General features: G+C 48.2%; 3 protein-coding genes across 8 annotated transcripts in view; 2 read left to right on the forward strand and 1 right to left on the reverse strand.

The window, feature by feature from the left end:
* The window catches only part of Ten-a (Teneurin-a transmembrane protein), a 568813-nt gene that overhangs the window by 521398 nt on the left and 23614 nt on the right, over window positions 1-23801 (forward strand). For all 6 annotated transcript variants that reach the window (XM_076893038.1, XM_076893039.1, XM_076893040.1 and 3 more), the window contains 3 exons: window positions 10521-10795; window positions 21379-21498; window positions 22295-22938. In XM_076893038.1, the coding sequence (XP_076749153.1) occupies window positions 10521-10795; window positions 21379-21498; window positions 22295-22938 (1039 nt within the window). The remainder of the gene's footprint in view (window positions 1-10520; window positions 10796-21378; window positions 21499-22294; window positions 22939-23801) is intronic.
* Window positions 1-23801, forward strand: part of Pold1 (DNA polymerase delta 1, catalytic subunit) — a 139838-nt gene that overhangs the window by 79454 nt on the left and 36583 nt on the right. The window lies entirely within an intron of this gene.
* The window catches only part of LOC143422434 (E3 ubiquitin-protein ligase RNF14), a 223599-nt gene that overhangs the window by 54712 nt on the left and 145086 nt on the right, over window positions 1-23801 (reverse strand). The window lies entirely within an intron of this gene.

Raw genomic sequence — 23801 nt, forward strand, 5'->3', positions numbered from 1 at the left:
TCGTCGCGGCCATACAAAAATGAGACACGCCCGAACGAATTCAGCGACGCGGCGTGGAAGAGGACGACGCGATACCAGGACGGTATTGGCGGGCGAAGAAAGGGAGAGGAAGGGACGCGCGAGGTTAGCAGCCCGGGTTGGAGCGCGAGGATAACGAGAAAACGAAGGAACGCGAGTTCGAGGCGAAGGCGGGCGTAGAACAAAAACGTCGCCGCGGTGGCCAGGTATTTTTGCATTATCGTCACGCGCGCGCGGTCTTATTACGGGCACACGTGGCGTAATATTCTCCCCTGCCCCCTTTTTCGCGTCATCCGCCCTCCCTTATTTCTCTGGACTCGTTCGCGGCCGCCTCTTTCTTCCTCGTTCGCATTGTTAGAATGCGACAGGCGGCGTTCATCCGCCAAGGGTTGGATGATCGAATAGTGGCAAACTTTTGCGGACCGCCATCAAGCCCTCGATGATACACCCTCCCCTAACCCTCTCGGATTCTTTCGAGCAGAAGCGCGTTAAGGAACGGAAGCAGAGAGTGGTGGATGAGAGGCTACCATAGAAGTTAATCGTAAGAAGCGCAGAGATCGTTCTAAACAAATACTTTTGTCTCGAGAACATTTTAATAGCAACGTTTCGCGAGTGCTCTCCGAGGCGGGAAGGAAACATGGCCGCCGCGAAACTTAACCTCGAGCATCTTTACTCTCCGCCATCTTCTTGTTAACTCGGTCGCATCTCGGCCGATCTTTTCCGCTCAGGCTGCTCCATTCGTCCCTATCTCGTAATAACGTCTCTTCTTCCATCGGATGACGCTTCTTCGTCCTCGATCTCTTTTTTTTTCCCTCCTCTTTGTTGTCGTCCGTCCCTCTCCTTGGACGCACGGCCTCGTTTGTTCGCAAGGGAGCGCGTGTTGCGAACAACAGCGTCGAACGTGACCGGTTTCGATAAACGCCGCTATCCATCGCGGCCCAGACTCCTGTGATCCGATGCTGCGATAGCGTTTTCCAGCTTCGATCGTTGGTGTGCATAATTTTCGGCCATGTTAGAGACGAGGCTGAAGGAACAGCGAGCGAGAGAGAACTTATACGTCCCTCTGACTCTATACATATCCCATAAATGTGTTATTCAATTACGCGAGATCCAATCTCTGGGTCCAGAGATGAGGTTCCGTTGCGTCCCGCGTTACGAAACATCGACTCGCCGGTTTTCAATGTTTTCCAACCGAATCAAGGTCTACATCTCTCGTGCACACGAGTAGATCCAGTACGCTTCGCCTCGTCGTTGGCGAAGAAATAATATTCGAACCGATCCACGAATCTCTCGCCGCGCGTTCGAGATGACTCAAAGGGTTTGGCATCGCGTGTGTATCCGGCGAAGGCGCTTTTTAAGTCAGCCTTCGCGAAAGAGCGCAGCCCTCTCGCGTCGTGGAAGCCCGCGCGTATGCACTTCGACAATAGCGGTGCACCTTTTTAAAGGATGCACACGCCGCGTCTAAGAAGGAGGCGTCGTTGCGGCGGACGAGAAACCCCCGCGCGCGAGTTTTCGCGTATTCGCCCGACGCTCCTCGCGTCTGATATTTCCCACGGCGAAGACGATGCGCAACGAACGCGTGATCCATTATACAAATTTTATTAGACCGTGTAATCCGCGCTGAGAGCTTTATTTATCGTACGCGGCGTCGTAAGGACGAATAAAAACGTGTAAAAATACATTCGCCAACGCTAAATAAATCTAACGTATAACGGAAGTTAAAAGCGTTGAGAGGGAAAAATCGTAATGTTGGAATAGATCATAGATCGTACTTAAATATAGTCATAATTGGCGCACGGTTAGAGCAGCAGAAGAAACGAGCCGGCCCATTTTTCTTAATTCATTAAAGCGTCGAAAATAGATACCGCGACGCCCACGAATAACACGCTCATCCCATTTCGTGGCCTATATCCAGCCGAGTCTTTAAAACATCTGCACGCTGTTAACGATCCGGCTACACATAACCGTAGTGATAAATCGGAAGCTCTCTTGCACAAATCAACCCCTGGGTAGTCGATAAAATTTCTCTGCTCGATGAAACATTCATGGACGTCCCACAGAAACCATACACGCGCGCTACTTGCCAGCCCACGCTCCTGTTTGACACACAGTATCCGAAAGTTTTAAAGAAAATCGTGCACACAGAAACGTCAGCTGGTAACACTTCGCTAAACCGTCTCGTTAGCGCGTCCTCCAACGCTTCGTCCTCGACGCTCTTTACCTCGTGCCGTTCGCTCCTCCATCGATGACTTCGAAACGCTGACGATTTTCACACCGACAATGGCCCCGTAACGAATTGAAACGGATATTACGCGCAACTGAACGCGACACCGGGCAAAGGATTTCAGGTGGGCAAATCTCGCCAGGGTATTCCACTGGCACGGACGCCATCTGCTGTGACGCTCTCGTGAATACCGGTTTAACGACGGAAAAACGCCTGAACCGGCGCCATTGTTGGATCCTTCCTCGCGTACGCCGATTTAAGGGCAAGACTTTTGCAAACTGTATGGTGTACGGGTATATTATTAAACTGAATAAGGTCGAACGTGTTCCCGTGGTCCCTTGTGACTCGAGTGGCACCCTTTCGACGCTTAATAAAGATATTTGTCATTGCGACAAAGATGGGTACCTTTCCTCGTTTTCTCTTGGTAGAGCGGAAACGAATAGGGACACCCTTAAATAGGTGACACTCTTCGAGAATTGGCGTTTCAGGTGTACCCGGGTTGTTTTTAAGGGAGGAGTTTTGATCTTGTTAAAAAAGGTACTGCCATGGTAGCTTTGAGTGGAGCTGGTGGGTTACTGTATAGGGTCTATGAAAAAGTTTGCGGTCTTTTATGTTCCCTTTTTCAGAGTAAGAGGATTAATTGCTTTGGGTAAAGGATAAAGTGTGTTTCGCGTGATATTTTTCTGTCGGAGTGAAATATTGTTTTTGTACCAGAGACGGCCACTGATTTCGACGAGCGTAGGAATGTTTCTATCGTAATTAACGCTGCAAATGAAACGTAACGCGAATAATTGTACGGAAGCGACAATCGTAAAGGTGAGAACGAGAAAGGAGGGGATACGAGTTCACGGATAGAAGTATGGCACTTGCAATTGCGATATCACGGTCGAAGAATCCGATTGGCGAATCACAGTCACCGGTTGCGTTACAATTCGTTTTATTAATCTCCTTCCCATCTCTGCTAAACTGCTGTTGCTGATCACACGGCGCAGCCAGCAGAAGCGATGAGATTTCGCGGGCGAATCGACCAGTCGATTTGGCAGGCTTGCCGCCGGATTGCATCGTGGTGACAAAACGAGAAGCGGACGCGCGCCGACTCGCTCGTTTCGACGCCTCGAAACGGGAAATCGTGATTGTCAGCGTGCCTGGTCCCGTATCTGAAATGCGAATTTTAGTCGACGAATAAAAAATGATGGGAGAAACGAGGTAAAGAGAAACGATGCGGGCGATTTTCGAATTTCAATACTTCTTCGTCGGTTCTATTCAATTTCTTCTAATTTCATTGAATAATCATCACGATTATGAGTATCGTATACAATGTAAGATAAAACAGTGGAATAACGTCGATACACGGTGCACAATTTCTACTAGAAATCCAACAGCGAACGGAGAAACGTATCACGGCACGCACAGCATAATTCCAATTTCACCCTTATCCTCTTCCTCATCTTACCGTATCTATTTTTCCCGCGAGCGCCGCGTAACGGCATAAATCTGTGTTAAAACTATCGACGAAGCGAATCTAGAAGTCCGTCGTGCGTAAATTCTTGAACAGAGAGGAACAGACCGTGTATACCCAAGTATAGCGATGCAACCGCCTGTGCACGCACACATCTATCCATATATGCACAATGGTATCGTTTCCACGAGGGTGGGCGAGGCGGGGTGGATACACTTTTGAATGCAGAACGCCCATTGCATTATTCAGTTCTGATCGGTCGCAATAAAGAAACGGAATAAGAGACGGAGGATACAGAACGGCAAGTGGACGCTGCAATATTTTTCCTGGCAAGATGAACATTTTCGTGCGAGTTAGCTTGGGTCGAGCGGCGCACGCAAGCGCACTGCCGCAGTTGCAAATGCTGCACACGAGTCTACTGTCTCGCGAACCGTGATCTACGGTAGCGATGGGTTCGAAATTGACGCCACGATCAAGAACGAATCCGTACTGTTCGCCGTTGAAAAGAAATAGTCCCGTGAAATCGGGGTCCAGAAAGATACAATATGAAATGTCAGCAGATGACGGAGGGAGATTACGCGTCCACGCATTAAACCCGGGGTGACAAGTAAAGATCGGATTTTCGTTCGAGGACACGGCGCGTGAAAGGGAGAGCGATTTCTCTCGCTTACCGCGCGATTTTATCTCTTGCTTGCCCTATGGCACAAGGGTTCGCGAATCGGGAAATGATTTCCGAGCTGATGCGTTTTGTTCTCGCCCCTGTGGGCTTACGGGGAACGCGGCTTTATCTATTATAACGAGTTTCTACGACGCCCAAGCGGGCGTCGACATTTGTAATATCAGTTTTCTGTACGAATTAAGTTCATTTCGAGTTAATCTCATTAACAACAGTAGTCTGTCTTTATCAACTCTTTCGTCTTCTTATTAGCAAACTGTGATCCATATCGCGTCTTAAAGTCTACGATCGCTTAGCGTCGCGTAAATGGCGGACCATTCGACCCTAAAGCGGGCGACACAAGCTAAAAATTCGTCGCAGCGAAAAAACGTACGCGAAAACTTTGGCATTTCAGTCACGTCATCGCGAAATTGTACCGCGCGTGTCAAGAGCAAAACCTTTTCCCCGTTACTTGAACCGTGTCAAACGGGGACCGTGCGCGCCCGGTTCGAGTGGATGCAAAAATTCCTAGACTCTCGCACCTGGTAACAATCGATACCAATCACCGGCGTCGAAATAGAAGAATGACGTACGTAGGAAGCGCGGCAACGGGCTCGACTTCCACGTAACGCGTCGCCCCTCTGCAGCCCCGGGTATCCTTTTAACGCGACGCCGGATAGCAATAAACCACGGAAGCTGGTACAGGCCGCGGAAGAAGAGGAGACAGGATTTACGCGGGATTGTATTACCGAGGGCGCGCGGCAGCTGCCTGGTGTCGCATTTTATAACGTCGCGACTGACATTAGCCGCCGTCAGTTCTCGTGTTCAACTGTCGGAGGGATACGAGACCGTGGAACCCGTTTAAAGATTCATCCGCTGGCCTTTCGCTCGATAACAGCCACTGACCGGCCTTGTACCAGCTGAGTTTCGCGTTGGTCCCTGAAACGATGACACGATGACTCTGTGGACGAACAGTCTCGTCGTCGAGCATCGTCTCTCGGTTCTAGAAAAGGATTCAGAATCGAAGAGTATGGAATTTTAGTCAAATTTTCAGTCAAAACGACAGTCAAGTGAGGTAGGAACCTCTACTCGAGAACTTCAAAGAGCATCGACTGCAAGGACCAAAAATATTCCCCAAGTTATTCCTAGAAAATGTCGAGAGGACCGAACGAGAGGACGAACCGCGGGTCCAAGCGATGTTTCTCTCGTCCCAGTCATTTCGACTGTCATCGTTAGCCAATTATTAGCCAAGCGCCAATCGTGTTTCCTATGGCCCACTAACGGAGGATCCTGTCGCCGCGGCATTTCCTCGTTACCGGGCGAGATTAATATTCAAAGAGCGCCGCGTGAAACGAGATTCCACCTCTGTGAGGGGTTGTAAACCACACGAGGTCATCGAACGCGAGAGCTCCGAAGATTCCTTTAAAATCGCGATAACGTCCCGACCTTTCCACCGAGGCATCGCCTTGAATATTCAGCGCTATCATGTCCATTAATAGCAAACGTGCTCTTAAAGGCATCGCCTCCATTAGAGGGCGAACGAGAGGCTAAAGAAGGGTTAGTTCGGAGGTTAGGTGGCCGTGTTTACCGGCTAACCTACAAGAGGACGCTGTCAACGCGGTAATTGACCGATTGTACGATAATTTGAATCTTAACGCGACGACGCGGTCGTGCCGGTTATCATTCATAAACCGATCCATCGTTACATCTTAGCCGATAATATCGTTGTCAGAGGTAAAATCGAAGGACGTTTGAATTTTCCAGGATCGTCTTACCCTTCTTTAGTCGCGCGAAGGGTTCTCGTTATTCCCGTTACAGCACCGGTCATAATTCCTTTCCTCTGTTATTTTTTTGTTCCTCCCTTGTCCGGAACTACGATTCAATTTCAAGCGACGACGACTCCTGCGTCGAGTTACGGATCTTCGTGTCGCTTTACCTTTCTTCCGAGAACGCGCGGAGGTGTCAGATTTTTATTAGAATTCTTCAGACGTAACTCGCCACTCCGGGACTGGCATCGCGCGCGCGCGCGATTCTGCGAACGGTCGCGTCCCGGTGGATCGTGTTCGCGACAAATAAACCAGTGTCCCTTCCTTAAATACGTTCACCTCTACGGCAGCTTGATGGGAAATGGTCGAAACAACGGTTGCCAGGGTAATAATACGTCCGTCTAGGTTTTCGAGCCGCGTTGATGGACTAAAACTTCCGTACGACGCTCCGTTATTATCCACGGATATTGGATGAAGTTCTCAGATGGAAATTATTGTAATTTCGCGAGAGTGGACAGTGCCACGGTAAACCACCAGGGAGACGTTGCTTTCGAGAACGAGTATGTTTGTTGCGCCAGAGGAAAAAGTATCGAATCGTCCGTCGTTCTCCGCGAAAATCTTTCTCCTCTTGATCAAGGGATCGTCGAAGCAGCAGAAACGGACGAGTCTTAACGAAGTGGCCGGGTCCCGACAGAAAAGAACGTTTCGTGTGCGTCTGACCACGGGCTCGGAGCCTATATTCGGTCTGGTTATCAAGCGTGTTCCGAGTAACGACGCGTTCGTTACATCATAATTGGATCACACGCTCGGCCCTGTCCCCCGGGCTCGCAGCTCGGTTCGCTCCAATCTTCCACTCAGACAACACTCGACTCAATATGTGACAGCAACGCCACCCGCAATTACCCTTTTAACTTCCAATATATCAGACAACCGGTCAATTCCCTTAATCGGTGTAGGTGTCGCAGTTGCGCGGGCGCGCGAGCCATCGAGAACGTTCAATGGTTAGAGCGGACGCGTATCGGGACACGAAGGAGGAAGAATGGCCGCCACCTGAAAGGTCGAACGTGCCACGAATTAGAATATCGGGTGGATCGAGTCAAGGGGAGGCGAGGTTTATAGCGAAAGCTGCAATTTTATCGCCACCTCGAGGGATTTCTTGGCTAGGGAATTTTTTTTTTTTTCCTCCTTCCTAGCGCAGCGCCACTTGTTCTGGACTTCCTCGCCGCAGCGCGGGAGGCACTTGCGCGTTTTATTGCGCGAATCTGGTTGGGGAAGAAAAACTCTGCGAGATAAAACACTTGATAAACTTTTCATCCTGGAAATCTCATTTCCATAATCTAACAGCGAACTGCAAACTAGTGACCGTAAAAATGTAAGGCAGCAAGGTGCGTGGAGTGTAATCGAGGATCCATCGGTGGTACCAGCGGGATAACCCAATCCATCGTATCGATTAGGAAATATAACCCAATTTTCGCTAACTGCTTTACTCGCGCAAACGGATTACCGAGCTTGAAGAGGGAGGGGGGCCGCGTGGCGTTAACACCCCGAATTGCTGCTTACTCCGTTCTTCCGCCATGCTTTTCCCTCTCTATCCAGCCACCGCTCCGTCTTCCTCCTCGCGGCAGTCGTTCATCTTGTTTTCAGCTACTCCCCTCGCTTCATTTGTCCGTTACATGCAATCAGGAATCCGGTTATCCGTAGTGAAACGGTTGTACAGCTGTCTGAAGGTTCTTAACCTAAGCTGTATTTATTTGTCACCGTCGTGGAAAATTCGCCGCGCTCTCGCTGCTCCTCTTTCTCTCTCCGTCCCTCTGCCTCTCTCGTTCTCGCGTTCTTCCTCACCGCGCCACGTTCGCAATCTCATTAAAGCTTTATCCGCGCCGCGGGAGTTGATTAGTGCTGCGCGTTACGGAATTGCGTTTCCAATGACAATTAAACGTTCGAGCTGGAAACACGGCCCCCCGCCTCGATCGACCTTAGAGAAATTGTCGCGTAACTCGATAAAAAGTACTTGTTCCTTTATTTTCACGCGCGTTGACTGTGACAGTGACTCGTCGCGTCGAACCGCGGTCCTTGTAAGAACTGGTAACGATCATGTACACGAATGTACCGATAAATTCGGTTCTAATAATAAGATCGTCATCTCCAGCTCGTCCAAATGCGAGAATTCCCAGACGAAATAAAATACTTGGCCAAGGTGAAATCCAGCTACATCGGTTATAAAATATCGCGCATGACACCGGTGTCGGGAGTTCATTAAGCCGCGTATTTTTCGCGATAAATTGCTCGCGTCACGTGGAAGACGAACGGAAGGAACGACTGTAGGAAAGCCGCGAGGGGAAGGCGACTCCCAAGCGAGACGGCGATTCAGAGATCGAATAAGATGTCACTGGCCATCGTCCAACTTTTAAGACCCCCATTATTTCGCCATTAAAGTTCTTTCGCCGGCTGGTTTTTCCCGTACGCGCGGACTCCGCGCCGATACTTTTAGTAAATTAATTTTCTGCCGCCGTCTGTTCTCAACTTAATGATCCGCGGTGGAAGAAAAAAAACAAAGAGTCGAGCAATATTTATCGCTCGCTACCTATTCTCCTTCTGCTCGTTTCTTCTGTGTCGCTCGGTCGGTAAAGCAGCGTGACGTTGTCTCGGGACTTCTGCCAGCGCGACATTTGCTTCTTCTTTTTTCCCGCGTTCCCCTCCCCACTGCTGAGCTCCCTTGCAGTCGCGTTGTTCGTGCTTTTTCGTTGCTCTTGGTCCCTCTGTTTGCGTCGTGTCTGATTGCTTCCAAGCCGTACGAAATATGAGCGGACGTTTATAGGATCGCGAAGCGGCGAGAACTGGCCGCGATTATTTACGGTGTTTGTCCAACGTTGTTAAATAATTGATACGTTACGCGAGCAAGGTGAGACATCTTAATGTCTCCCCACGCGCGGCGAACACGAGGATCGTCCACGTGGTCGATAAAAAAAGATATCGGATGATGTACTGCCGGAGCTGTAACCCTGTGATTTCACCGCGCGAGATTCTTTCGAAGCTTCCTGTCATAAATATTCGCTCTTTTTCCTTTACGGCTCGCGCAGTGAGTTCGTATCGCAACGAGTGGGTGTACACGAGGATAATTTTGTTCCTCCTTTTCAGTAGAAGGAAAGAAAAAAAAACGCAACAGGAAGAAGCGAAACTCGAGCACCCAAAATTCCCAGAACAACTCGTTCCGTTTCCCCTTCCACGGAAATTATCCGTTCGTCCAAATCCTCGTTCGCCATTTCCCTCGATCGAAAAGGCGGCCAGCCAGGCTGTGGCCCAATTTGCGCCGTTTTCAAGCCGCGTAATTCCGTCCCTCCGCTGCAACACCTGCCCATCGCAGACAGAATCTTAAGCAGAAAATTCAATATTGCCGCTTCGAGCTGGTATTGTTAAGTTCCTGCAGCCGCTTAGTCCGCTTTTCATTTGGCTACGGCCGTAACGTTGTTCTTCCGCGGGATTTTCCGCGTTCAGCGAATCAAGCGTTGCATAAATAGCAGCCGACAAGATTTGTTGTGACCGTAGTACACGGTGACTCACGATTATGCTTCTAATTGCATCTTATCTTTCATTTTAATCCCAAAGGTATACGAAACGCGATTATTAAATTAGCCACTGCTTATCAACAGCGACTTAATTTAAAGCAATAACTTAAAACGATTACGTATGATCCGAAAAGTAAAGCACACTCCACCCCTGATCCCAAGATACATTCGTAAACATTCGCTACTGAATCAGCGTCTGTACTTATCCATGGGCGCACCGTATTAAATCCCTGTTTCGACGTTGCCCTTTTCATCTGGCACAAGAAAGGGGGGCGGGGGACGGTTCTCGATACGGGGATGAAGATAAATATCACCAGTGATGAAAATAAAATCCTTGATGTAGGTTCGACAGGGCGAGGCTTTAACCTGTCACCCCGGAGAGGTGTCTCCGTCGGAAGCGTGCTCGACGCTGCACAGAACTGCGTCCAGGTTAATGGAGGCGATTTTTACACGCTTGGCGTGTGTCTCCTTTTTCTTTCGCCTCTCTCTCTCTCACTCTTTTTCCCCTCGATCACGTGATGAATTAGATGGCTACAACGTGTTTCACCGTTGGTTTTTTGTCTCGAGTGAACGTTCGGTGTTGGGTAAATGGAGTTGTTGGTCGAACGGGTGAATTGGATTGGGTTCGAATCGAGAGAGAAGGGTGTGGGTGTTAGACGCTGGTGTTCAAACTGATCCCACGGCAATTGATATAGATCGTGCTTCTATCGAATATATCTTTATATTTTTGGGGGATTTTTCTGGCTGATGTTCAGTGATCTGTTTCAATAATAGCTCACAGGATCGCATGGTAATTAGCAAGGTAATAATGTCAGTTCTCCAATTGTTACAGGCTTCCTCCGCCGCAGCAGCAGGTGACAGTCGGCTCTCTGGGTGGTGGTTTGGGGGCGGCTGCTGGGAACGGTGGTATAGGAACGGTGGGCGCCCAAGGTCAAGCCATGGTAATGCCAGGATTCCGGGCTGCAGCGGTGCCACCTTATTCACCGTATTCGCCGTCACGTTTTCACATCGACAAACGATGCCAGCACAGATGCTCCTGGAAGTGTTTCTCGATCGCGCTGATCCTCCTCGCTGTTGCGCTGACAGCGATGCTGGCTTACTTCGCCAGTAAGTAAACCCAATGGAACGTCGGATATCCGATCGACTAATGATTAAGTTCACCTGGAACCTTGTGAATTTTAAGAAGCGTACACATTTACTTCCTTTCTCTTTTCTGTTCTTAATCCTAATCTAGGGATCGTCACGGTACATATTACGAAATAACGTGGAATTGATGCACCATTTTCTGAAGCATTCAACTCCCGTCTTTCGGTACACCTGTACCTTTTACGCGTACACCATTATCCATCAGACAAGTCATTAGTCTCTTCTGATTATCGCGAATCGATAACGCAAACGCGTCATTAAACGCGTCGACCAATCGAAAACCACTGTAACCGCGACATTAACAGACCCAAAAAACATCAGAAACTGTCTCTCCCCTCGCCCCAGGCAGCTTTAAATCTGTCATTGGAGCTCACTTGACCGATACCGAGGCACAGGGCGAGTTTTCAGAAATTCAAAGCAAAGAGACTCGAATTCGGTTTGCGGTGAATCGATGCACGGTCGGGTGCGTTCAGAAATTCGCCGATGCGGTTCGCGGTGACGCGAAAACGGCCGCGATCAAAGAGCCGTCTGCGTTTGGAATCAAAATACAGTTAATTCATCTATTATGCGCGAGTAGGTCCGTTGGTCCACCGACAGGTGGCTCCTATTTACGCCGAGCGCCGTGGATTTATCGATACTCCGCCTGGAAAATCCTTCTGCCCCTTAAATAACTCATTATCAAGTTGTAGGTTCGATTAAGGATTCACCAGATACTTCTATCTGGCCAACTCTCGATACGTAATTTGCGTGGAAACGAAAGCGAAATCACTTCACAAGCTACGCGCATATCGTTGGTAAGGTAGGTAGTGTCGGGATCGACCGATTCAAACATTCGCGTTTGAGAAGGATACGCGTTTGTTTCTCTAAATGAAAACGCTTTTCAACGGTACAATGGTGCGCAATTACAAAAAGGTAGTTTCCCTGTCAAGTCACGTAAAACGTTCGACAGGTTGGTTTCGTTAATATGAAATTTCACGGTTTATTATCCCAATAAAGACCAATCAGGACGCGAACGGGTTCCCTCTTCGAATTTGCATGGGCTGTTGAACAGCGACATCGGCAGCGTTTTATGAACGAGCGGTAATGGAGCTGGAATTAAAATTCATCCAGCATTTCGCCCTCTCCCCCCTCCTATGTATGCCACGCATGGCACCGTTAGCGCAACACGCATGGGGATTGAAATTTTTCACCGCGCTTCCTGCTTTCTAACCGCGCCATTCCGTTCCGTTTTCCCCCGTTCGCCGTCAAATGTATTCACCGAACCTCCGTGTCGCCAGGCGGTGTTTCTCTTTTAACATAATATTTCAATAAAACTCGACGGCCCGCGAATCATTCAATAACGCCGCTGGCTCTCGTTCTCCTCCTTTTTCTTTTTTCGCGGGATGCTTCAATCAAAATCAACCACTAGCCAATGGAGATCGAGCATCCCTTTTTAATTCGCAGACTAGGATGTTTCTTTGGCGAAAAAGAAGATCTGTGCACCCTCTAATTTTTGTCAGTATGAAATTTCAATCTTTTAAATAGTTGGTACTCAATTCACCTGTGTCGTAGAAAATTTCGACTCGTGCGCAGACGAGATTTCTCTTCTGTCTCTCTCTACAGTAGAGGTATAGAGCAGTTGTAACAGCAGATAGTGACACCTAGAGCGGGCAGGAAGAGAAACTAGATCCACCAGTAGACGTAGATGTTCTCCCGTGGTCCGTGCGCCGCTGAATTAAATACCGTTTAATGACGGAAGTCCGGATCTTCGATAGGAAGCGCGCGGTGCCGCGTGGTAAGCGTTACTAGCGCAATGGTTCGTTTAGCAGCGAGCGGCGGTTACTTCCATCCGGTTGGGGGAGAGGTGTAAATATTGCTGACCGATGGCGAGGAAGCGCTTCGACAGCGTGGCCCGCGTTTCCGGCCAATAATGATCAGCTTCGAGAAACTCCACTCTCCCTCTACCCTCTCGTTCGCTAGGAGGAGTACAAAGGACCAACTTGAACAGTCACGCGAGAATCGATTATACGAGAAACAGAAGAAACTTGACACTTGCGAAAATTTCGAGACGAGGATTTGTACTGTAAAAAAAATTATCTGGCCGCTAATAAAATATACTGACGCTAAATTATGCACGAGTGATCTAATCTAGAATTGTCTACGATATCAATTAACTATTTCGCGCGACGATCACGAGGAACCGTAAGCAACGCGAGACCAAAGGGTAGCAGAAGGGTGCAGAAGGCAACGTTCGAGTGGCTTAGCCAGGCCGTCGTTACACGAAAATTGCATCCCAGACGGAAAGAAGGAGCGACGGAAGCCTGGGAACCGATTAGAGAAATTAACACTCGCTTGTTATCAGCGGCCGACAGTGGCGGCCCTCAGACGTTGCCCGACAGAATTGCGTTTTTGCATTTGGCCCTAGCCTACAAATCCCTGGATCCCGTATCAAGGACCACGACGGTCAAGGTCCACGTCGCGTTGGAATTACGGTTTATCTTTTCGAAGGTGGACGGAATAAAAGGGATTTCGCGTAGGAGAAGAGAATAGAGTAGAGATTGGGGTACACTGGTCTATACGCGCGTACAGTCCGTTGGAAAAGTGTAGAAATTATATGGCTTGGAAATTTCAGACGTTTTAAAACAGCAATCGAAGGTTCTCCTGTAAAAGGATTAGTTAGTTTCATTATTTACAATCGTGATTTGCCATCTATAATGTATGTTCCCCTAATTTTGTAGTTACGATACAGATTTCGATGTAATTCCCGTGGCGTGTCTGATCAGAAGTCGTTGGTTCTACTTGCGGTGCAGTGTCTGACCATAGATCGTGGTTTCTACTCGCGAGACTGCGGCTGAGCATTGCTAGCGTGTTCTACTTGTTAGCGATCTCGCCATCCTTCTGTATTTTCCTTAGTTTTCTTCGCGTTGCGTTTATTCTACTTGTCCTGGCATGTCGTGTCCAAGCGAATCGGTGTAATTTGTCGCTCCTTTATCTCGCAACGGTAGAACTTAATCTGAAAGCTCGATAAACGGAATTGCCCAGCGACTTTCTCAGCTGCGATTCCCCGTTGCGTCATTTAAGCCAATCTTCCACCAGCGTGTACATCAAACAAGGAAGAAAGAGAATCTATTTTCATCCACGAATATTACCCTTCTCCAAAACTCGATGTCCGTCCGTAGAAATTGTCTCGCGAGTTAAAGCCGTTCCCCATGGATAACGCATTCGACGGATGCACCCAGACTTCCCTGGCTGACTGTACACGTACATATACACACACGTACGTTTATATAAAACATTCTAGAGTCACCGTTACTGAACTGTCCCTCGAATCCGGCGTCCGCATTCTTCTTCCTCCTCTTCTTCCGCCGCGCTCCCCGTTATCCCCCTTCTCTCGCGTGTCTGAAAGGCGGAAGGAAGAAAAGAGGAGAAGATTGCAAAGCCGGATCGGCCTCGAGGAGACCTCGCCAGCTGTTATTTCTGCATTCCGGTAAATCGAGTCGGGAATCCAATCTGCCTGTTTGCTACTGCATCCAAACTACCCTCTTCCACACCCACGCCACCCCTTTTTCTTTCTCTCCGCGCGGCTCTCGAAAACAGTTCGGACCTGTTTAGAATGGACGGCGCGGCGTTTCGAATTTTTAAGTAATTTCCGAACCGGAATTCTCGTACACGTAGATAAATCGTTGAATAAGCAAACGCACTACTGAAGGGATGTTTTCGAAATACTTTTTTGCGTAAATTTACGTCTCGCGAGGAACATTTCTTCCACTGGACACATATCGCGCGATTATCCCTACGAGCAACCAGAAAATAATCCCCCCCCCCCCCCCCCCCAATTATCGCGTGTCTAAACAATTCGAGACAGAGGGTGGGAGCTCGTTGAATCTCGCGCGCGCGCGAACCGCCATTACTTCTCGTTAATTCGATTTACGCGGCCGGCGTCCACCAAGCCGGCTGAAAATCTTATCCAGATTCAACCTCCGTCTCGAATCTCCTCCTCCTCTCACTCTCGATGCAATTTCCGTGGACGAGCAACAAAAGGAAGAGAATGAGAGCGAGAAAGAAGCAGAGAGGGAGAGAGAGAACGAGGCAGACGAGGCGAGAGAGAAGAAGACGGTGGGAAAGAGACACAGTTTGAGAGAAAGAGGAGAAAGGTAGCGGGAGAGAGGAGCGAAAACAGGATCAATCGATCGAAACAGCCCCCAGTTTTTCGTCGCGCTTTAAACATCACCCTCGTTACTTGGTCGTGCTCGAGGTATTTGTTGTTGATGCCACGACCGTCCGAATCGTCGGCTATTAATAATCGCAGAACGAATTTCTCCTCTCGTTCCCTCTCGCGCGGGGAGACGCGGTGTTTGCCGAGGAAACGAATCACCCCCGCGGCCGTCGCCATTTTTCCGACGCCGGGCGCGACTGTTTTGATTTCTGCACGGCGCTCGCGAGTTATCGTCGCAGGGCCACGTGAACTTTAAACGTAAATTGCCACGAGCGGTGGTGTTTTTTAAGAAGTCCAGGATCGATGCTCGAGATTTCCCCGTTTCGTTCAAGCCATCGTCTCGCTCTCTTTGTAAGTCTGGATATAGAATAACGAACGGGTGTTATCGATTCATATTTAATCGTATGCACGATTCGAAATATGTTCCAGTACGCGTGTAAATTATCGAAGCACTTCCTCTAATTCAGCTCGTGTCGAGAGAAAAGAGAAAAAGAGTGGAAAGATTATCTCACGAGCAACTTATATTTCATACGATATGCAGCCCCCTTTTCTCGTGCTCCAGATTTATCCCCCTGTAGTATTAACGCGCAATTAAGCGTCACTCCGTATACCTTTCCATTTAATAAATTGAAGAGGGGACTCTCCTCCGCCCCGTTTCTGTCCCCGGCAGGATGCCTGAAAATTAAATCGCATCCATGTAGCTGCGACTCGAAACGATGGCCCTGGTGCGCCGCCGTTGGAAAGAATAGAATGCTTTTTCGACATCAATTAGTTGGATTCAACGGTAAAGTTTACTTGGCAAACTACGCTCTCGACGCTGCCCCGCGGCGGTGTTCCGACCGCGAAAAGAAATTCGTATCCGTAAGAATTTACCGATGGAATTTCAGAATCCTCTTCAATGGGATTAATTACCCTTTAATGGCCGTGGCGCGGGATAAGAATTACTGTTCCTTCCTATTTGCCTGCGAAGTTTCGAGGTTCAAACACGGTTAATCGTCGACTTTGATTCAGAAACAAGCGAAAGTACATCATTTCTTTGTCAGCGTTCGCAGTTCTATCGAATTCGAGCCGAAACGTCTCAAAGCCTCCGCCATTAGCGGGCTGCGACCTTCGCTTTGAAGAGAACTCGAGGAACAGCGGGAACCGTCCTCGATTTACTCGAAGCACCGACAGAAACGACGTACTCGACCAGTATCAGTGGATTAGGGGGGACCAGATAGGCGGGTCGATAGTAAACATTTCATTAAAACGCACGGAAAGAAAGCGGAAGTATAAGATGGGCGTGGGAGAACGGATAATCCTTCGATAATCCGGGAATCATTCTCGGGAATGAATCGCTCTATCGATCCGAGGGAATATAATTGAAAAAGTTGTTCCTTTGCTCCCGCCGATCGAGCTGGCTGTCGTTCCCAGCCGACTTCGCCAGCGTCTAGAATCAAAGGGTGAATCAAGGTGCTAGAACGGGACAGGTGAGCGAGCTGGGCGGGCAGCAGGATGGCTGGCGGGGGAAAGGAACGGTGTTTCATCCTTCAGACCATTTCAAATTTCCGGCGATTTCGATGATGAAACTTCCCTGTCTCCATCGTCGCGTATAGTTTCTCTTTTAATACGTTTCTAACTAGAGACTCGGTAATTACGCTTTTTTTTTTCAACCAGAAGTACGGGACAATTTTAAAAAAACGTCGAACAATTAATCACGCCAAAAGTCCGGTCGGTTTTAATATCTCGTCTCTTTGAAATACTAACTGAAAGAGAGTTTAATCAGTCGGCACATATTGCGGGTTTACAAAGCAAGTATTGTAACCATTTTTATCGGTTATCGATCGAGCACAGTCGAAGGATTAAATCCGATATTTTCTACCTTAAATGGAATAAAAATTGTTCCCCCCCGTTATCTGGGATTAATCTCGGAAATGTCAGGAATCGTACCGCTTCCAAACTTTCTGTCCCGCGATGCATTACGAGAGGGGGGGATAGCCGCAGCCATTGGCGATCGAGAAGACGAGGGACGTGGCCGCGGCTGGCCCTGATGCTCGCGAAATAAGGTCATTCACAGTTCACTGCAACTCAATTTCCAACGATAGTTACATAACGGGCAATCCCGCGGGGACGCTCCTTCTTTTCCAGTTATTTCGCAGTACACGGCGTCCGTCGGCCGAGTCAGTCGATTCCCGTGGCGCTGGGCCGAGCGCGAGCGCGTACCCGACCGGATCGAGGTCGCATGCGTGAACTTTTCCACGCGCGGACAGTAATTTGCCTGTCACCGGTGACGAGCGAAATCAAAGGGACGACGCTCGTAATTGGACTTGCACGTTTGCTTCTTGGGCTTGGTTGCTTCCCTTTTTCGCATTTTTTTTTTCTTCCACAGATCGAAGGGAAATACACGAATGACAGATCGCAAATTCAGACGAACCTGTATTCTAGCGCTTCCCTTTTTCTCTTAATTCGATATTGTAACGATAAAAGAACTCTGCGATGTAGAAACTAAGAGAATTTATTTAACACACGGAATGTCCAAGGTACTCGTTCGAAAACGTCACAGTTGATGTTAAGCTTATGGCATCCTGCGCGCTACGAATTGTTCAAGAGTACTTGTTTCGAGCAGAGGAATAATTTGAAGAGCAATAAAGAACTGTGGATGTTAAATTCGATAAAAAAAGATTCGTGAACAGATTGCAATCGAAGGTGAGACCTGATAAAATATACATGTCAATCGTGAGCGCGGCTCTAATGGGAACGGGCGCGTGCAATGCCACGCGCGTCAGAATTCTATTTACCGGCCCATGAATCTAACCGGATGACGGGGAAAGGAAAATATTACCCGGCACAAATTATTACTGTTCCCGTTGATATGACGGGGACTTCGCGCGCCCGATTGGATGGCACTTCCACCACGTGACCCACGCGCGCGAGTAACATCGCGCGCAAAAAGTAAAGGTCGCGTGATAAATCAAGGAGAGCGTGCCGAAAAAATAGGAGGCAGAAATTAAAAAAAAAAAAAAAAGAGAGAGGAGAGAAATACGAACGCTGTAATATTCGTTGAACCGACTGAAATTGTGACGCGAACGCTTGGCAGCGTAATTTCTGAGACGAAAGTTTCATCGTTACACGAGATAAAATGGAAGATCCGACGCGCTCGACGGGTAACACGAAATGCCAGCGAAATTGACGAGATTTAACCGGTCGAATCGAGCAGATTCGTGCCGTTCGACGTAAAGTCGTGGCATTAGTTTACAACTCCGTCATCCATGCGTTTACAATATTGATGAACAGAACGTGATCCACTATTTGCCAGCTCGTTCGGGCGGCGCTGATACGCGGATTCAATTAACCGGCCGCCGCGGGTCCAGCGGCGCGCGTTGATAAGCCGAGAGGTCGTTAGACACGTTATACTCGCTTTTAAAAAGTCTCGTTAACCCGCATAATTAATACGATGCTTGCGAACCCGTCCACCGGGGATGGACAATTAATTTAGCCGCGGATAAGGATTTTATTGTGGGATTCATCGCGTCGTTTTAAATTCAACCGACCCGCGCTCCTCCCCGGAAGATATTAATATACATGAAGAATAACGAGTAGAAGGGGTATTAAGAACCCGCCAGAGTGTTAGTATCCGCACCATCTCCATTTCGCGTGGAAAGATGTGCATCTCCTTTCGATACCCTCGATTTTTCCTTAGAAAGAGTTGTTGATCTGAATGATGTAAATTATTAACATACTCGCGTGGAACTATTTTTCATTTTTCATATAAATCTGAAGATATTTTAATACGAAAGTGGTGCTAGTATATAGTGTGACAGTCAGTAGTATTGGTCGATGATGCAAGAATCAGTAGTAACGGTCTACGATGCGGCAGTCAGTGGTATCGGTTGGTAGCGTAAGAGATCAGCAAGTAGTACAGGTCAGTGATGTAAGAGCAAGTAGTATGGCGGTATGATAAAGACATCGAATAACATTGACGATTAGTTTAACGTTCTTATTCGCAATATACTTTGCGTAACTTAATATTGGAATAGTCGAGGATGTACCTAGTCAATTTACTTGGGAGGCAAAAGATTAATTTGCGTAAATTCTTCGAAGAAATGACACTTTGACAAATTAGAGGGATTCCTCTGGAATTAGGTTCATGGTACTCGCATGTACGAGAGTGCCTACTGGAGAATACCTAGAATTCAGGTCACCAATTTGGCTTAAATTTTGCGCGAAATTATGTACGTGTGATAATATTCTAAAAGCGTTGAATGTATTGTTCGAATTTTGCTGGATAATTACGGTCCAAGTTTTCGCGCACGTGGAAAAACTTGATTAAACGAACGACGAAGCGCCGTGTTAATTCAGCTTCGACGAATCCTCTATCTGGAGAGATTACCCATTTTTCTGTCGAAATAAACACGCCTGTTTACATTCGTAATTCTCTTCGCGTTCATTCTACCATGCATATTTATAGAGGGGCAAAAAACGTGATCGACTGTCAGCACAGTTTCATCGTCTGGTTTGCGTGCTTTTCAATTTTTAATTACTTTGAAGACCGCATTTTAATTATTCGTAAGGGTGCCGTTAAAAATAATGAAAAATTCAAAACCGCCACACCTGAATGATGAAAACGTTAGTGACAGTTAATTGCATCATTGGGAAACAAAGGGGAGGCGTGGGCATGAGCCAGCGTTTTTATGCGTTTGAATTAAAATTTTAATCGAGCTCGTTACTGTCTCCTCCAATTTTTTTTCCATTTCAATTTATCAGCTGCTCTCCACCTAATCTGAAGCGAGATATATAGCGCGCGAGGTAAATTAAGCGCATGTATAGAATAAGTTAAGGCACCTTCATGAAAGAGTATCGAGTGGCCCACTTCTTTTACAACCCCATTAATGTCGAGTTGCACATAAATAATATCGGTTTCTGGGACGGTATTTGTAAAACGCTGCCGCAAACATGGCGGAGGCGACGTTATAATGAAGATCGTGCGTTGCCAACGTTGGACAGTCGTTTGTAACGGGAATTACCGTTGCTTACAGCGACAATTACTCTCTATACGTGAACCGTGATGATTTATCGCGAAAACGTACAGTAGAAAATTATACATACGGTTTATTGTTGATTCACTGTCAACTACAGGAGCGCAGGAAGGATTCGAGCGACGTTTGGAAATTTTATAGAGCCATTGTTAGCTGTAAATGCCCAGAGTAGGATCACGGGTACCGTGGTAAAGTGTTTGGACAAAATGGATTTAGCTCTTCGGAATAAATCGCGTCTCCGACATTATGTAATGACCCGACAAACGAAAATGGGTTAACGACTAGGAGTTGAAGACTTAAGAGATGCTTCTTCCAGATAACCAACGTTAAGAATGGAAAAGGGTATCAGGGAAAGATACGCCACGCCAGGACTTCCTAATCTGTTGTCTCGGTGCGATACAAAAAGAAAAAAGAACACACTCCGCTGTTTGCGAATAACCGACTGCATCGTCCATGTCTGGTGACCAATTACCGAGGAGGGAGTGAGAGGCGCGCATTAAACGGGGAAACAGAGGCGCGGCCTTTGTCATTCGGATTGCCGTCTTGAAAAGTTACCAGTTGAGATCGCGTCCGGAGGATCTAGCGTCCCATCGTAATTTGAAAGCGATTGTTCGAATTTATGAACCCATTAGGGCGCCGCGAGACGTTCGGCCAAAGCCCTCCGCCTGATTCCTGGCGCAATAAAAGAGTCGCGTTACGGTGCTATTTCGTCTCAAGTGGCGGCCACCGCCATTAAGAATATAACAAGCTGATTGCGTGCGCCTTTGTTGCACGGAGAACGCACAGTGGCGTTATACGTGTGGGTGTGTCTGTAAAGAAGGCTGGCCAAGGATGACACCGCCAAGGAAGTCCCTCGCGATGTAATATCCTGGTAGTTGGGCTGCGCGCCGGTTCTTGCGAGTCTGTCATTCTTCGTAAGATTCGTTGCTTCCGGGAAAATAACGAATAGGTTCGTTAAAACAGATACTTCGTTTTAAAAGAGAACAAATTCTAGGACCAGAGGTTTGTCACTTCGCTACTTTTCATGTTCCATACATGGTTGCAAAGTTCAAAGCTGAGAAGTGTTCCTTAAGAAACACGCTTCTTAAAATCCCACGAGTTCCAGGGTGCATACGAAACCTTTAGACTTCCTCTCGACTTCGCTCGACTTCCTCGTGCATCTAAAAACTCGCACAGAGCAACGATCGAGCCATCGTGCAAACGTAACGCGACGCGGAAAAAAACGGGCTGTTTGTCCAGAAACAGGAATGACCCCTGCGCGTTATTGACGTGCCCGTAGGAGGGACGGGCAGGATCGTCGGACGGTTAAAGGGGAAATTCTGTTTTCTTTTCAGCAGTGAGCTCCATGCGGCCGATAGAGAGCACGAAATGCGTGGTGGTCCAAGACGTGAAGACCGTCACTCATGAGAACGCGCACGTTCACGACCCGATATCAACGCAAATACCCACCGAAGGTAAATATCGAGCGGTATCAATTTGCATCCACTATGCATGATGTAAATACTCCGGCGTACGACGTCTCACGGTAATTGCTTTTGGGAGGCGTCTGCCACGTTCGAATGGCTTCCCCCTGGCCTGATATCGGCCGTCCCGTATATAACCATACAATGGCCACACCGAGAATAATATCGGTTCTGATGCGCGGCGGCTACGTTCACCGGGAATACGCCCTCGGAATATTTGTCACGCCGGTCTCCGTGAGAACCCGCGCGGCGGTTAAACGTTCTCCGCTCGGACCGAGCCGGTGAAAATCGGCGGGAAATCCTCAACCGTGGCTATAAATCGCGCGCATAAATATTATACTTCGCGCTTTGATCCTTGTTTTAACAAAAATTTCGTACCCGGAAATGTATCACCCGGTTACGCGTTCAACGCGGGGAACGACGGCCGGTGACGATGCGCTCGAAGCGTTTTAGATTTTTACGAGGCGAACGTTGGAGCTCGAGTTGTAGGAAAATATGAGGAGCTTTAAAAACATTTACGCGCGTCGATAAAATTTCGGGACGCTTTCGCCCGGAGTAATTCGTTGCACGGGACGAATTTGCGCGAAGCTTACGGGCGGTGCTGTCCTCGTTTGCAAGCTGATTTGTTGGGTGGGGAAGATATATAAAACGAGCGTTAAATTTGACGAACGTCTGCGAGGGAAATATCGCGTAGGTATCAGTGGCAGTTTATTAAAAAATTCCACGATCTTTACGCGAGCTTAGATAGCAGGTGGAAATCTGTGGTAAAATTCGATTTTCTGTGCAGAATCGCTGCCGACGAGCACCGCGGAGCACTCGAGCGCGTCGGACAGCGCCGGGGACCAACAGAGCGACCCTCAAATCCAGCAATCCGCGCAACAGTGGCCAGCAGTGCTCGAGCTGAGGGCGTACAACGTGGCCCATCACGCGGTGATCCCGCCGTACTCATTCTGGAACACCGAGTTCCGGAACAAGCAGCCAGCGTTCATCCGACTGAACCTAACTCTGCCCTGGGGCGCGAACTTCGCCGTTTACGGGCGACGTAACGTCTCGCCAACCGTCACGCAGTACGATTTCGTCGACTTCGTGAAAGGCGGCAGGGTGGACCACAGGCTGAAGCGTGACACCAGCTCGGAGGCGGTCAGTTTCATGAAAACAGCCGCGACCGAGCCGCGGACCAGCGACAACCGATCGTACCAGCACGTGCTGATCAAGAGGACGATCGTCGAGCCGATGATGGTGAACGTCAGCCTGCTCCAGTATCTGGACACCGGTCGATGGTTCCTCTCGGTGTACAACGACGAGCTGCAGCCGTACAAGGTTACCCTGGCCGTGACAGAAGCCGAAGGCGTATCGACTACATGCCCCAACGACTGTTCCGGCAGGGGATCGTGTTATCTTGGCAAGTGCGACTGCAACGATGGATATCAGGTGCGTAGCCTCGGGTTTCTTGGGAGACTCCACGGTCTTGGGTCAGTCAGGGTTGCTACGGGGTGGACGTCGATGTAGTTGTTGAGGTTAAGGGAAGTTTCGAGAGAATAGGGTGGTTCCATTGGAGATTCGGGTTTAAAGGGATGGACTGGGAAACGTAGTAGATCGAAGGTGTGTAAAAATCTTCCAGTAAGAGAATAAAACTTATGGATAATGTAATTTTATAGATATCGGTCACTTTAGCGTTGATTTCTATATAGATGCTCTTGTACAGGGAGCGTTTGTCAACTGCTAGCCTAATTGAAATTGGCTCCTTCGAAATTTTCGAATGACGCGCATTGAGACCGCTCGATACGCCATTTTGTAATGCACGGTAAGTACTGTGCGCTAAATTTAAGTAAAATCGTTGACCCGAACGCTGTGGCACTCCCCTTGTTAGTTCTCCACCGATGAGGTGAAATACCCGTTATATAACAGACAAGGCGGGGTCACTTTAATCGGGATCAAGTGGACAGGTAGTATACACCCCTTGGCTAGACAAATATACGACCGTACTTACGCTAATGTTACGTTAATTGATTACGAAAGTGCAAACTGTAAAGATGTTGCAATAAATTGCTCTGCTGCGGCCAAGTGAAGTAGAACGGGAGCAAAATACTATTTGTATGGCCTGTAAGCGTAAAAAAAAAAATAATCGTAGAAGAGAGCCACGATGTGCATATAATTAAAAAAAAAAAAAAATCAAACCAAATCGTTGGAGCCACAGTTCGCACGATTCGCTGCAACAAATCGCGCGCGCAACCGCGGCAAATCGACTGGAACGATTCAATTCTGCCATCAGCCTCGCTCACGTAGCTATTCGG

Source organism: Xylocopa sonorina, chromosome 3 (assembly GCF_050948175.1).
Source record: "Xylocopa sonorina isolate GNS202 chromosome 3, iyXylSono1_principal, whole genome shotgun sequence".
Taxonomy (NCBI): Eukaryota; Metazoa; Arthropoda; class Insecta; order Hymenoptera; family Apidae; genus Xylocopa; species Xylocopa sonorina.